Source organism: Eubalaena glacialis, chromosome 3, assembly GCF_028564815.1.
Source record: "Eubalaena glacialis isolate mEubGla1 chromosome 3, mEubGla1.1.hap2.+ XY, whole genome shotgun sequence".
In the NCBI taxonomy this organism is placed as follows: domain Eukaryota; kingdom Metazoa; phylum Chordata; class Mammalia; order Artiodactyla; family Balaenidae; genus Eubalaena; species Eubalaena glacialis.
This window is the reverse complement of record NC_083718.1, coordinates 31,833,835-31,848,042: the sequence shown is the minus strand read 5'-3', so window position 1 is coordinate 31,848,042 and position 14,208 is coordinate 31,833,835. Positions and strand designations below refer to the sequence as shown.

At 34.2% G+C, this 14,208-nt stretch overlaps 1 protein-coding gene across 7 annotated transcripts in view; it reads right to left on the bottom strand.

Moving 5' to 3' along the window:
- RGS7 (regulator of G protein signaling 7) overlaps positions 1-14,208 on the bottom strand; it is a 590,220-nt gene that overhangs the window by 18,714 nt on the left and 557,298 nt on the right. For 5 of the 7 annotated variants that reach the window (XM_061185423.1, XM_061185426.1, XM_061185424.1 and 2 more), the window contains 6 exons: positions 13,390-13,488; positions 12,122-12,183; positions 11,005-11,115; positions 9,638-9,763; positions 4,011-4,197; positions 1,040-1,129 (listed from right to left, as the gene is read on the bottom strand). In XM_061185423.1, coding sequence (XP_061041406.1) covers positions 1,040-1,129; positions 4,011-4,197; positions 9,638-9,763; positions 11,005-11,115; positions 12,122-12,183; positions 13,390-13,488 — 675 coding nt within the window. Of the gene's footprint in view, positions 1-739; positions 828-1,039; positions 1,130-4,010; positions 4,198-9,637; positions 9,764-11,004; positions 11,116-12,121; positions 12,184-13,389; positions 13,489-14,208 lie in introns of those variants that run through there. The other 2 variants (XM_061185425.1, XM_061185427.1) reach the window with 2 other exon arrangements.

Sequence of the window (14,208 nt, the reverse complement as noted above, 5' to 3'; positions counted from 1 at the left end):
AATTTTCTACTGGTACTAAATTTCTGTTGATGACATCATTAATTCTGTAGAGCATTGCTGTCCAGTAGAACTTTCTGAAAGCATGGAAATTTCATTCTATACTAACTAATACTTCAGAAGTCTTTAGCTGTGGCCATTGAGTACTAGAAATTTGAGTAGAATTTTATGTAACTTTAACTAATTTAAATTTAAACAGCTTCATGTGGCTCGTGGTTGCTGTACTGGACAGTGCAACTACAGAGTATCTATTTCCCGTTGCAAAGTCAATGGACTTTTAAAAATACCATTAGCTTAAATGATGATCATGAATTACACAAAATTATAATTTCATCTCAGAATTTCAAGAAGCTATGGACTATTTTAACATTACAAAATAATGAATGATGTTGATGTTTACATCCAGATTTTCCATTCCCTGTTATACTGGTTATATAAGGTGTTATTTACAGTGAGACTCTGATTATAAACATTAATTGAACAATGTAACCTATTGCAGCTCTTCGAAAATGTGCTTGGCTATCATCTTAGGTATGAAACCTCATCGTAGGGATACTAAGTGACTCAGAATAAATGCCAAATGAAAATATGTGGAAGCAAACATTACTGCATTTTGGCAACTATCATTGAAAACAATGAGTTATGGAGTGTATGGTCCAAAACATACATTCTAGCTTACTGGACAAGGAAAACCCTCTTTAAGTTTTTGATCTGATGACATTGTTCTTCTCCTTTCTTTATTGTAATTTTTTATTTCCTTAAACTGGCATACAGAAGACTAACATGAAACATGAAAACGGCGTCTAAAAAACTTTGTAAAGCATGAACATCTGCAGAAACAAACAAACAAAGAAGAAAATAAGCAATCAACAAACGGAACCCCATACAACTTAAATGGCCCTTATAAAATGCAAAGGTTTGGGGGAGGGTCTTGGAGTATATTCACTTACCATTTGTCCAATACTGTGGGCCCAGCAGAGGTAACTACTCCAAATAATTACAACTGAGAACTAGGTCAAAAAAGTTCACAAAGAACCAATACCTTTTTCTTTGCCTGTAGAAGCTCTTGATAGGCACTGGATCTTATAAAACGTGGGTATGAATCACTTTTCATCAGTTTGTAAATGTGCTCCTAAAAAGAAATAATGGTTGAGGTGCTTCCTTATTATTTCTCAGGAAAAATCAAGTACTGTGATAAGAATACAACATTTGGTTCAAAAACAAATCTGGAAGCAGCTAAAAATAATAATGATAATACTGATGAGAATACCTTATATGCTTATAGAACATTTAGACTTTCAAATTTATTATTTTATTCAAGGATCAATGTTTAAACTGGTTTGGGAGCTATGGAGGAGGTAAACCACATCCAGTCCTTAAAAAAAAAAAAGGAATTTAGTTAGCAGATTGTCATGAAGTAATTTCAAATCAAGTTGTTGATTTACATAGATCATTTAAGAATAAAAATAAATCTGCTGTCTCTTAAGATTACTCCAGGCCAAAAGAGAATATTGTGAAGTCAAGATTCAATAATCATTCTAGAAACCTTTGGCATTTATATGTAGTTGGAGGGTGCAGAATTCCCAAATGAATCATCTCTTTGGTGAAAACTGTCATCTACACCCACTTTAGGCCAGAGCACAAGTCCAAAAATAAATTTTGTGATATTTAATTGCTAAACCTCACAATTTGTGTGCATGTTTTGACTTATTCAGAGATAGATTAGGTAAATATTTGATAATCCTAATCAGTCTGCAATGTTCTGTTTTGATGATGAATATTGGTAGACAAAGAAGAAAAAAATGTATCCATCCAATTCAGTGTTGGCCCAATCTAGGGAGATTCTGCTTTAGCTTATTGCACTCTAGGGGAGAATAAATGCTCCTTGTTCATTCCAGTCTGTTAGACATAGAGTTTTGAACCATTTGAGAGTATCCAGAATGTCCCAGTCTCTTCTTGTTTGGAGAAAATATATATTTTAAGAAATGACTCAGTTTCCCTGGTCTTAAACACACCAGCGATAATTTGTAGTTACTGTGAATCCACTTAAAGACGTTCTGGATTAAGTCTCAATATCTAGTCTAAGGTTCATCTCCAAAAGTATGGTACATTTGGAACTGTATCAGAATTTGTTGTTGGAAAAGTGAGGCAATGTCTTATTTAGAAGTCAATCATTTTGGGATTCAGATGTTATCTTGCTCAAGATCTACCACTTACAAAATGTAAATTTTGACCACTTTATTCATTTCTCTGAGTCTAAATTTTCTAATCTATAAAATAGAGTTATTGTCAGGATTAGAGGAATGATAAATGTTTAGCAAAGTATAAGGGTATGCATAGTAAGTGCTCAAATATGCTTGAGTATATGCCAGGTACACTTCTAAGTGCTTGCCTATATTAGTTAACTATATCCTCACAAAACCTCAACGAGGTTGGTAACCATTTTTATATCTATTTTAAATATGAAGAAACTGAAGCATGAAGAAGTGAAGTAGTTGCAATAGGTCACAGAGCAAAGCTCAGACTAAAACCCAGGCAATTTGGCTCCAGAATCTGCTTTCCTATTACACTGCATCTCTTCTTAAACAGCAGCAGGAAATTCTATTATTATATATATTTTTTTTTTTCTTTTTTTTTTTTCTATTATTATATTTTTGAATATATGGTTTAAAAGCCTACAAAAAACTGGAATTAAATATCTGAGGTTGATTGAAAAAAGAAGCCTACGGTCAGGTAGTAGTGTTTTCTATAGAAAATCATGCCTTTTCCTTTTATTGAAGACCCAATAAGCAAGAATATTCTTCAATGACACAGATAACAAAGAAATGTTCTTTTTAATATTAAGATTTTGGGAAGGTAATTTCAAATATTTTACACGCTGTTGGCTCCAGAAAAATGCTTGAAAGTTTATCTTGAACTGCAAGAAAGAAAAACCAGCAGAGAAATAAGCAACAGAGCCAGAATTTTCATCCTGCTCTCTCTCATGTGTCTCCATAGAATGTAATTATTTCCACATAGAAGACCATGGCAGAGCCAGGGTGAATGAATGGGTTTTTGGTTGGCTGTTTCAACCTGTGTTAGTTTTCTGCACAGTGGCTCATTTCTTTTTAAACCAAAGCCAAGGATAAATATATTTTCTACCAAGAGTAAAAATAAGAAAGGAAATTTGTGTACCTTATTCTTCATCTTCTATATCTTATTTTAGTAATGTAGCTATTTAAAAAACAAGATACTTTCTAGAGCTAACATTCTTCTCTAAAAGAGGTTTTAAGAAATTATGAAGCATGCATGTTCTGGTTTAAAAGCCAATTTCAACACATCATTAGGAAATAATATCCTCTCATTACATGTTTATTTTTCCTATTGAGCACAATATTTTTTTAGAAAAAGTAGAAATTCAAATTGCTTCTAAGGAGGCAATTACACCCAGTTTGAGAAAAAAAGAAAAAACTCATAAAACTTTGTCTTAGGATGTTAATATTAATATCAATTTCTTTTTTTCTTCTTTTTGTAGACTAAAAAATTAACTTGGAAAAATAATAAATGCCTAAATTTACTATTTCATTTTATCATCAGAGACAAAAGTGGTTTGAGTTTTACATAACTTCAAGCTAATTTAGTTTAGTTCTGACTATCCATAATAATAAATTATTTAGGAATGTCAGAATCTTAGAATCTCCTCATTGGAAGACAAGTTAAAGAGTTCAAATACATGCTACTGAGGTGACAAAGTAGAAAATAAAGTAAAAAGTTTTCAAATATTTAAAATATTTCCCTTCAAGAAATTTTCATGTAAAAACATTCAAATTTACAAAAATTCCCAGGTTTTAAAAACTCATTTTAAAGCATCTCTGTTCTCTTATAGATCAATTAGTTATTTTACATACAGTTACCTAAACTGAAAATATTAGACATAGCTGCCAATTACAATGAAAATAAAACAGAAGTATCCCAACTTTCAACTTCTCAGGAGAACATTTGAGACGCAATGTGAGGCCCATCTATGTACCAACCTGAGCATCTTCGAATGTGTATCGCCCGGGCTCCTTCACATTCTGTGTGGTTTTGTCATAGCTCTTAGAATCCAAGTTAATAGCACTGGGGGCTCCTGGAGCCAGAAATTCTTGCCATATTTCCTGAACTCGAGAGGGGACTTCTCTAATAGGCCTTTTCTTCAGGTCCTCCACTGCTAGCCAGAATCTATGCAAAATGTGACACCAAGCATTTACTCCAATGCCTCATAATCTGAAAATTCTTAAAATGTTGACCTATCATACAATTCACAATGAAGCATAATAATGAACTCATTTTCTCTGAGGGTGTCCAGAAACGGGCCTTTACCGATTTTTTTAATTAGTTGTATTCAAAGATATAACATTTGGGGAAAGGAAATCTTGAAAACTATCTCTTTTAGATGTTCTCTGTTAAAAACAGATCTGCCAGGGTCCTGATTCTATACAACCTTAAATTTTACTGAAACAAAGGAGCACTGCTAAATAACCATTTATTAGAAAGGAAGAGGAGTTTGAAGGGCATTAATGTGAGTGATGTGGATCATCTAATTGGGGGGGATAAAGTATGCCACATACTCTATCTTTTGGATCTTTTGTCCATTTGAGCAATGAGGGTTAGTATGGAGAGGATTTTCTGCTTTACCAGGTAAGGGAATTACAGTGAAGCTTTACTGGAATTAAAAGAGGCCTGGACACAGATTAGAAAATGCCCTAGCTGGAGAGATCAGGGCAAGTAACTAATTTTAGGCGATTTAATTCAGGGAGTTATGAAATGACAGAAGCAGCAAGCTTTCACATGTAATTGTTCAAAGACTTAAATTTGCAGAGGCATTATAACAATTCAGAAGTTCTGGAAAAAAATAATACTGACTCACTGCTAAATATAAAAATATATTTTATATGCTTCTGTATAGAATATAGTATATTCTGAAAGGAAAGAACACCAGAACATGTTTTGCTTGATAAAAGCAAATAGCAAAATCTAATAAGAAGTCACATTCTATTAATGGGTTTCATTTTTTAAAATTTTGCTCTATATTATGTCTTTTTGGTTAGACCTAGAAATGATGACAAAATGAATATGTATATAACACATCATACAGTGTTTTTAAATTAAAAAAAGATACTTGAAAAAGGAAGTACTAGATCTATGTTATCCTCAACAGGGGCCAGATGTGATCATGAAATGGAAAAGATGATCACAGAGGTGAAGGTCACTACAGGCCACAGAGTCTTAAGAAAGGTAGAAGGGGATAAGCAGTACCTTCATAACTATTATGTTTTAACTTGAGGATTAATGAAAGTTCAAAAATAAGTAATAAAGTAGTTAAGCTACAATTAGAATATCAAATATTACTCAGCCTAGTAATTTTCCAGTTTCTAGATACCATTTTCCTGTAGATAGATAACAGTAGATAATCCAACATGAACAATGCTTTAAACATGAAACTACCATGGGTTGCTTTCAGAAGGGAAAGGTCAAGACCATTTCCTTTTAAAATACAGATTCTGGGGCTTCCCTGGTGGCACAGTGGTTAAGAACCTGCCTGCCAACGCAGGGGACACTGGTTCGAGCCCTGGTCCAGGAAGCTCCCATATGCCGCGGAGCAACTAAGCCCGTGCGCTACAACTACTGAGCCTGCGCCCTAGAGCCCGCGAGCCACAACTACTGAAGCCCGCGTGCCTAGAGCCAGTGCTCCGAAACAACAGAAGCCACCGCAATGAGAAGCCCGCACACTGCAACAAAGAGTAGCCCCCACTCGCCGCAACTAGAGAAAGCCCACGCGCAGCAACGAAGACCCAGCGCAGCCAAAAATAAATAAATAAATTTATTTAAAACAAAAAACAAAAAACAAAAAAACAAAACAGATTCTGACACTGTGCAATCTAATAGGAATGCTAGGTGCAATCTGAGGGAGCATGAGTGTTACAATTCATGCTCATTCAGGTTCACTTCAGCACTCTTTGAACACATAGATAAAAAGAATGTCTTTGTCCTTGACCTAGCAAAGATACACCATTCAAATGGCCATAATACAAGGAAGCACATGAGAGATTCTTAAGGAATAGCACAAACCAGACAGTCTGGGAATGCAGAGCAGGAAGGAGCCCCTCTGCTGGGGCAAGTACTGGGTTGGAAAAGGGAGTTCTAGGAAGGCTGTACAGATGCAGTGACATCTTAAATAGACTTGAAATTACGGATGAAATATCAAAGAGTTGAGGAGGTAATACTAACAGCACCTACACTGATAAGTAAGTGCAGGCACTATTCTAAGTGATTTAGCTATACTAATTCATGCAATCCCTACAACTTTATAGGGTATGTGTTAATATTTCCCCCACTTTAGAGAAAACTGAAGATATGAAGGATAAGTCACTTATTTAAGTTACCCACTGTGAGTGCCACAGCTATGGTTTGCCCCCAGATCTGCAGCAGATGACATGCTCAAAACCACTCTCTTGAATGCCTCCTTAAAAGCATCATTGCCTTTCTTATCCTCAGCATAGTCATTGTAATAGTTTAGTAGAATGTAAAGGGCACTGGCTATTTATTATAGCCCCTTATTATATGGTAGCTGAACTATGAGGAATTATCTTAATGTCTTTGAGCCTTGATTTTGCCATCAGTAAAATGGAATGCTAATGCCTATCTCACTGGGTTTCCATTAGATTAAATGAGATAAATTATGTAAAGGGCACTTTTGAAGTGCTTGACATATTTTTAGGCACTCATATAACATTCATATTATTACATTTACTTAGTACTTACTCTGCTTTACCTGAAAAAGGAATGAGCAAAAATACACCAAGGGAGAGCAGAAGTTACATTTGAGGAATAAGTACTTATCAATTAGCAGTTTTTCTTGACTATTGTTTCTGTCTCAATACTAGAAGAAAATGCTCATATGAGTGCCACACTTCCCTAAATAGCAGATGCTAAATAAGATGCACTGAGACTTATTTAGGTGTAATTAGCCCTGCTGGCTAACTTGACTGTTTTGTCTCCCTCGGTCTGTGACACCAGATACCTGGGCAGAAGCAGGGGGTTCAGGTTGGGGGAGCAGTGGACAGTAGCTTGGTATTGGATTATAGAAAGCCTAGGATGCCAATTATTAGTAATCTGATTCTGAAAGATGCTTAACTTCTTCCAGTCATATTTTGCTTGCCTGTAAAATGGGGCAAGAATATTTACATTTCATTTTTGAAGTTATGATTAGATGAATGATAATCAGAAATAATAAATACAAAATACAGCATGGCATACTTATGAAAGTAGTGAATATAAAGCATATTATGGCATATAGAAGGTATTCAAGAATTGTATCTATATTTATCAATCCTTAGTATGGAAACATATAACAAGCCTATGGTATATACTCAAGAAATATATATGTGACTATATATGAAATATATAATATTTCTTTTTTTAATTTTTCTTTCTTTTTATTTCAACATAACATGCAGTAAAAAAAATTAACAGGATTTATTAGCATTTACAATGCTTACAAAGAAAAAGGACTCTAAAAGCAATTTAGTTCAGATTTAAGAAATTGCTCTAATTAAACACTTATAATAAATCTATTTCCAAATGATCAGTTTAGACCCAAATTTAAGATAGCATTTGGTAGATATTTATGTCTGCTGTCTATTTGCAATATTTTTATATAACCTCTGATTCTTGGGATATCCAGCCCCTGTTTTCCTAACACAGCAGGAAAAGACATATACATGTGGCCATTTAAATTAAAGGAGGAAATGGAGTAAGGGAGATCCTAGACTGCAAAAATATATGCAACCATTTACCTTTTCCAGAACTAAACGTTTCTGCCATAAAAATATTAAATATCCAAGCCCTATAGCACTAGGGCCGGGACTACTTCAAATTAACTATTCTGTATTTTTAAAATATAGGACAGAAAGCCTTTTGGATAATATTTATACATTTTCACACAATGAAATACGTAATATTTCTTATATGTAATTACTTATCAGGCAATCTAGTGTGGCATAGAATTACTGAGATAAGAAATAGTTAAGGCACGGATTAAGAAAACAGCAGTGATTCAATTTCATTCATGAAACAGAGTTTGCACACTCTATTCCTTTTGCCCCAAACTTCTTCCCTCTTCCTTTTTTGCCTGGTTATCTCCTTGTCATCCAAGCCTAGAAGCTGTTTCCCTTAGGATGCCTTTACTGATCTCCACCTCTGGGTTTGCCATTCCTCTGTATTTCTCTGATCTAATACCCATGATTTTGTGTTGTGATCTGTTTTCTTCTCTGTATTCACCACTAGGCTGTACTTTTAATACGAGCAGGAAGGATGTTTATTTGATTAGGTGATACTGGTGGGGCACTGCTTATTTATTTCTTCATCATGAAACCCATGATGTCAGCATTTTTTCAAAAACTTAAGAGAATTAGAGGAAACTCCACCTCCCCATCCACTAAAAGGCTAAAAATAGACTTTATCTCTGCTTTATTTTTATGCATTCTTGTACTCAATAATTGATAATGTGACCTCAGGATAGAAAATGTTATTTAGTAGGTCCAATAAAAATCCTTAGCAACTGCAGACCTTGTGAAAGCCCTGTCAACAAGTGTTCTCATAAACTTGAAAGAGAATAGGAAGCTGCATCCCAACAATCCATGACAGGCATGCACATATAATTAAATTCCTCCAGACTGTCTGTGGTCAACTTGCTTAATCCATGGGACATCTGTCAAAATTCTATGTATTTCTGAATGGTTTGGTATTGGTATCTGTTAAATCTCCTGAAAAGAATGTGACATTTCTGGAGCTGCTTAGTTCCAGTGAAAATAAATGAATGCTGATGCCTTTCTGTAAATGAATTTCACAGGACTGCATAAGCCATGGGAAAGTAAATTAGGGTGTTAAGTTTCAAAAGAATAATGAATGAAAGAGCTTGTAGAAAAACCATTTTATGTAGTGGAAAGTTATCACTCACTTCAGTGATCTTAGAGCCATTAAAATCTATTCCAATGTCTCACATTTAAAAATTCAATTTCCAGGTGCCTCTTAAGTCAGAAAAGTTTCAAAAATATGTAAGGATGTTGTTTACAACAGATGGGAAGATGCACACCCCTCCAGCAGGGCTCAGTGAGGTGCTGCTCTCAACTGCCCTGAGGTTGTATTTAAGTGTACAAAGTAAATGTACTCCATAGTTTTGTTTCAAGTTTTATAGAAGCACTCAATCTCTTTTTCTAGATCTTACTTGAGATGCAATATACAAAGAAGACCAATATTGATAAATAGGTGATATTTTAATTAAACTGCATAAATATTATCAATGATTCCACACTTTGCCAAATACTAGTCTAAGTGTTACACTTCTTTATGCAGGCCATTTCAAATGCATCAGATTTACATAGTTAAAAGATCAGGAGACAGTGTAAAATAAACCTCTATGAGGAAGTGATAATGTTGGACAAAGTGCTTTGCCTTCATTACCTTTTCTTCTTCCATCAGGAGGCAGAAATTCAATGGGCCCATATCATCATCATGATGTTGGTGGGATAGTAACTGGTCTATCAAGTGCAAAATAACCAGACTCATCACAGGTAGGTCTCTCTTGCATATAGTATAAGATTCAAACAACATGGTTTACCTTAAGTTTTCTGAGCTGAATTCTGACTCTAGAAATTTAAGGAACTGTTCTCTCCCAACTGGATCTTTCAATGCTTCATCCATGCCAAAACCCCATCGTTTTACCCTCTGCTGGCTTGGTTCTTTGCTATAGAAGATAAAACAAAGCCAAATATATTCCTTTCATTACAAATTCTATCTTCTGCTATTATATTTCCCCTCAAAATCATATATGCTTTTAATTTCCCATCTTTAACATATTTTTCATAAAAAAAAATCTCTGATTGATGGATCTGAATGAAATTATCATGGGATGAAAGTTAGGCATTAATAATAAAGTCTAACATTTATTAAGCATTAGCTGCAAAGAGATGGATTCTCTCTTTTAGATTTTTTCAGCAACTTTATGAGACAGATCCTATTATAATTCTTATTTTAGAAATGAAGAAATTGAGGCAGAAAGAGGGTTATAACTTGCCAATGTTGAACAGGTAATATTCCAGACATTCTGACCCCAGAGCTCAATTTCTTAACCACTACACAATGAAGTCTCATGGTGGCAGGTTGTATTGGAGGAAAATACATTGAGACTCAAAAGACTTAAATCCTGGTTTATGACTCTGCTGTTGATTAAATGTGTGACCTAGTCCTGGTTGAGTCACAACATTTTGGGGTTCCAACTTTCACATGTATAAAATCTAGAATTTAATGGATGAAGAGATCTGTACTTGTCAAGCATTTAAGAACCACTGGATGGAAGAGAAGGTCCATAAATGCAATCTAGAGGAGTGCTGCAGAATACTAAATCCTCACTCTGTAAAGGGGTATGCAATGATCTTTTGATGACTCCATCAAGATTGATGATATAATTCTTCCCTTATATGGCTGATGAAAGAAACCAGGGAGTCTTAAACTGTGTTTTGGTTTTCTTAAGAAGTCAGTCTCTTGTCAGTTTCTCTTAGAGTGTTTATGGTAAATTCATTTTGTTTTAAAATTGAATTTATAAAGGCATACTTGTATTGGGCTTAAGTAACTATGGATGTAGCATTCATTTTACTTGAATAGATGTGCTTTTGTGGCTATGCAGATTTTCAAGGAAGCTAAAAACAATGAGCTAAATTTTAAGAACTAAAGACCCTAACTGACTAGTCTACCTTGAAACGCTTGCACCTCTAATTTTTTGTGCCATTCTTTCTGGAAATGCAAATCTAATAGAAATGCAAATATCTAAGGTTCAAAAACCATTACCTTGAACAAGAGCTTTATATCATGGCTAATGTAGACACAGAGTAAACTTACTTTTACATTAGTCAGCCATAAGATTCTTCCTATTTCACTCAAACCCTGAAATAAGTGAAATATTTGGAAGGAAAAGGAAATGTCACTTACCTTGCTTCAAGTTCCCAGAAGGTAGTATCGTCAGACAACCATGGGTTAGAAGGGTCAGGTGGCACAAGAAACGGGTCATATTCTACATACTGTTCCGTGTAACTTAGCAGACTCGAGAGAAAGAAACATTTTCATTTTCCTTAGTTTTCTGGCTGAGGTTTTATCTGATCTTTGTAAGAGACACAATATAAAAACATCTGGCCAAGGAATCCTTGCTTGCTTATAGAATGAAATCCAATAGCAGTTTTCATGTTTCAATAACTTTAATGCATCAACTTATTGTGCTTCTTGGAAGACAAATATGGCTAAGGATTCCATCTCTCCCCATGCCTAAGCAATATGAGTTAATATCCCTCCATTAAAATGAGGCAAAATGGAAGAGGTCAGTGTGTAAAAGGAAGTGCTAAAGGTCAGTTCCAATCCTTGGTCAACTAGCCCACCCACAGCAGAACAGAGAAGTTTAGCTCAACTTGGAGAAGGGGTTAAATGGAAATTTTTTGTCAAAAGTATTTACAGGAATTAGGTGAAGGGGGAATCACTGACAACAAGTTTTTGAAAAAAAAATCTGTATCTAAAAAAAAACTAAAGGGAAAAAGGAGAGGAAAAAAGTTGGAGAGGTAAGATTTGGCAATGCCCCAAAGTGAAGAACATGAATGCCTTAAAAACAGATTTAAATGAAAAATAGGAAAATATATAAAATCTGAGTTTAATTCAAATTCTGGAGTCATAAAATAACTGAGTAGTGTGAATGTTAAGATGAATTTACAGAGAGCCTCTAAGTTGCCAAAAGGTAACTTAATAAATTGAAAGTTTCATTTCTCCTAGCAGGAGTGAAAAGATTCAACTCCTTGGAATTATTGTCTGTGTTTGATTCTGGTTGCACAAAGACTGGACCTCTAGAGACCTAAGATAATAATGATTATTCTGTCATTTGAAGTACAACAAAAGAGCTCTTTGAAAGTTTTCCATGTTCAAAAAGGAAAAGGAAAATAATAATTCTTACAGGACTCCAATTATTTATAACAATTCTCCTCCCACCAGTTCTCTTACCATATTGAGCACATTTAATTGTCATATGAAAATTTTTTTATTTATATGGGTGTCTTGCAATACTTACCTATCAGCAACTTTTGACATTTTTAACCGATGTCTATCTAACTGTATTTGCCAATACTTTATCTGAAAAAAGAGATAAAGAAGTAGTTACATTCTCACAATTTTCAACTCTAAATTCTGATAGACAGCAATTCTAAACAAGAATATGTTCTCAACCAGTAAAATTTCAAAGTCTGTAGAAAAAATCAAACATGAGGGCTTTAAAAGAGTTAACAAAAAATTAAACTCTGAATGTAAACATAACCAGTATTGCTTTAGAACAGCAGTGAATTTGAACATTCTGTCTGATTTAACAAAATGTAACTTTATTTTTAAAGTGTTGTAGAAATTTTAAGCATTTATCCAAATCAGAATCATTTCTCCCTCAAACGTTAAATTCAGAAAATAAATGTGTTTGTTATTCGCTACTATAATTTCAAAATAAACCCTACTTCCTAATACTAACCCAACAAAAGCATCAGTGATATTTGTTTTAAGAATAATTTTATCAACATTTCAGGACAAATTCTCACATGGACATAATAACACGTGGAAAATTTAAAACTCTCTGAATTACTTTTCCTTCATGGTGACTATAAATATAGTAGAAAAAGTATGTATTACACAATTGATAAACCATGTTACAATAAAATATTAGGGGAAAATAAGCAAAAGGAGAAAAAGTCCCATGACTTAACTAACCAAGAGATTTAACTTTGATTTGATATGAGACCCTTGGTGTTCGCTTTGAAATATTACTTGGAGCCAACGCTATTGATCAATGTATGAAACAAGAAACAATACATACCATGACTGTTCGTCAGTGCTAATGAGGGAAAACTTCAAGAGGCTTATAGATATCAGTACTGCAGAAACAAGATTAAGCACTCTTTTGTGAAGATATGTCACATGACTGGAGGTGGAAAACACATGACCTAATGTCACCAACCTGTTGTCTTCTCATTCTTTAAGACAGAGTTCTGGAGTATAAAATAACTCTTAATAATGGAGGCACCTATAAATCAGTGTGTGTAATTTTAAAAAATTGGTTAGAGGAAAAAGGATTTGGGGAATTAAAGAGTGAAGAGTTTTGAAAACTATCTCCATATACTGATAGATTTTCAAGTGACTACATATCTTAAAATTACCTTTTCACTACAAATCTATATGAAACAGTCAATCCTAAAAATCAGTTTTTAAAATACCTACTATTAACATCAACATCTGGTCTTCATACCTGCTACTCTGTAACCCATGTACCCTGTAAACCATTATTATAGGTTGACTCACCTGTTGTTGTAACTCATCTTCTGTTGGAGGTTTAGTTTCTGGTGTGGGTGTGTGGGTAGGACTGTGACTTCTAATATCATTTTGAAGACCATAGACAGACTGTATTAAAATAAAAACAAAATATGTTAGGACAAAATACCATTTATAGTCACAGACTTTCTAAAAGGTAGTTTCGTGTTATATATCCAGTAAGGTAACTCAAAGCTTTGCTGCATATTGGATTAAGCTTCTTATCAAAATTCAAAAGGCACTGCTATCATAAATGCTATCACAAATATGGACATAAAATAGAAGCACAGCTTTTTGGAAAAAATACGTGGTTAGATTAACTGACAGAATAATTGATTATATGAAAAAAACTAGCTTAGTGTGATAAAGTATGGGGGTGGGCTGAGAGTACTAAGTTGGGGAATGACAACACAACACAACATCTAATATGTAGTGATTTCAGAATAAAATAGAGGTGGATATAGAATAGAATAAAAATGTAATAAGCCAAAAAAGCATAAAAATAATCTGATTGTTTTACATAGGAAAGGAATGGAGTACTAAGGAGAGACACTAAGTTAAGAATTCCATTGCTGATTTGGTCTCTGATGGTATGATAAAGACACTCCAGAGTGCTCCTACTTTCCCATCTCAAAATTGGGTTATTTACCTTACAATACTGGCCTTGTCATTTGGTTCCATTGGGTGCCATTTGCAAACATCAGTGACCCCTAAGGTTTTGCACATCTTTGAAATTCTTAATGTCCCAGTGCTTCTTTACTATTTTGTCAAAAGGTCAAGCCTGCTATTTAGGAATGCTCTATTTTGAGA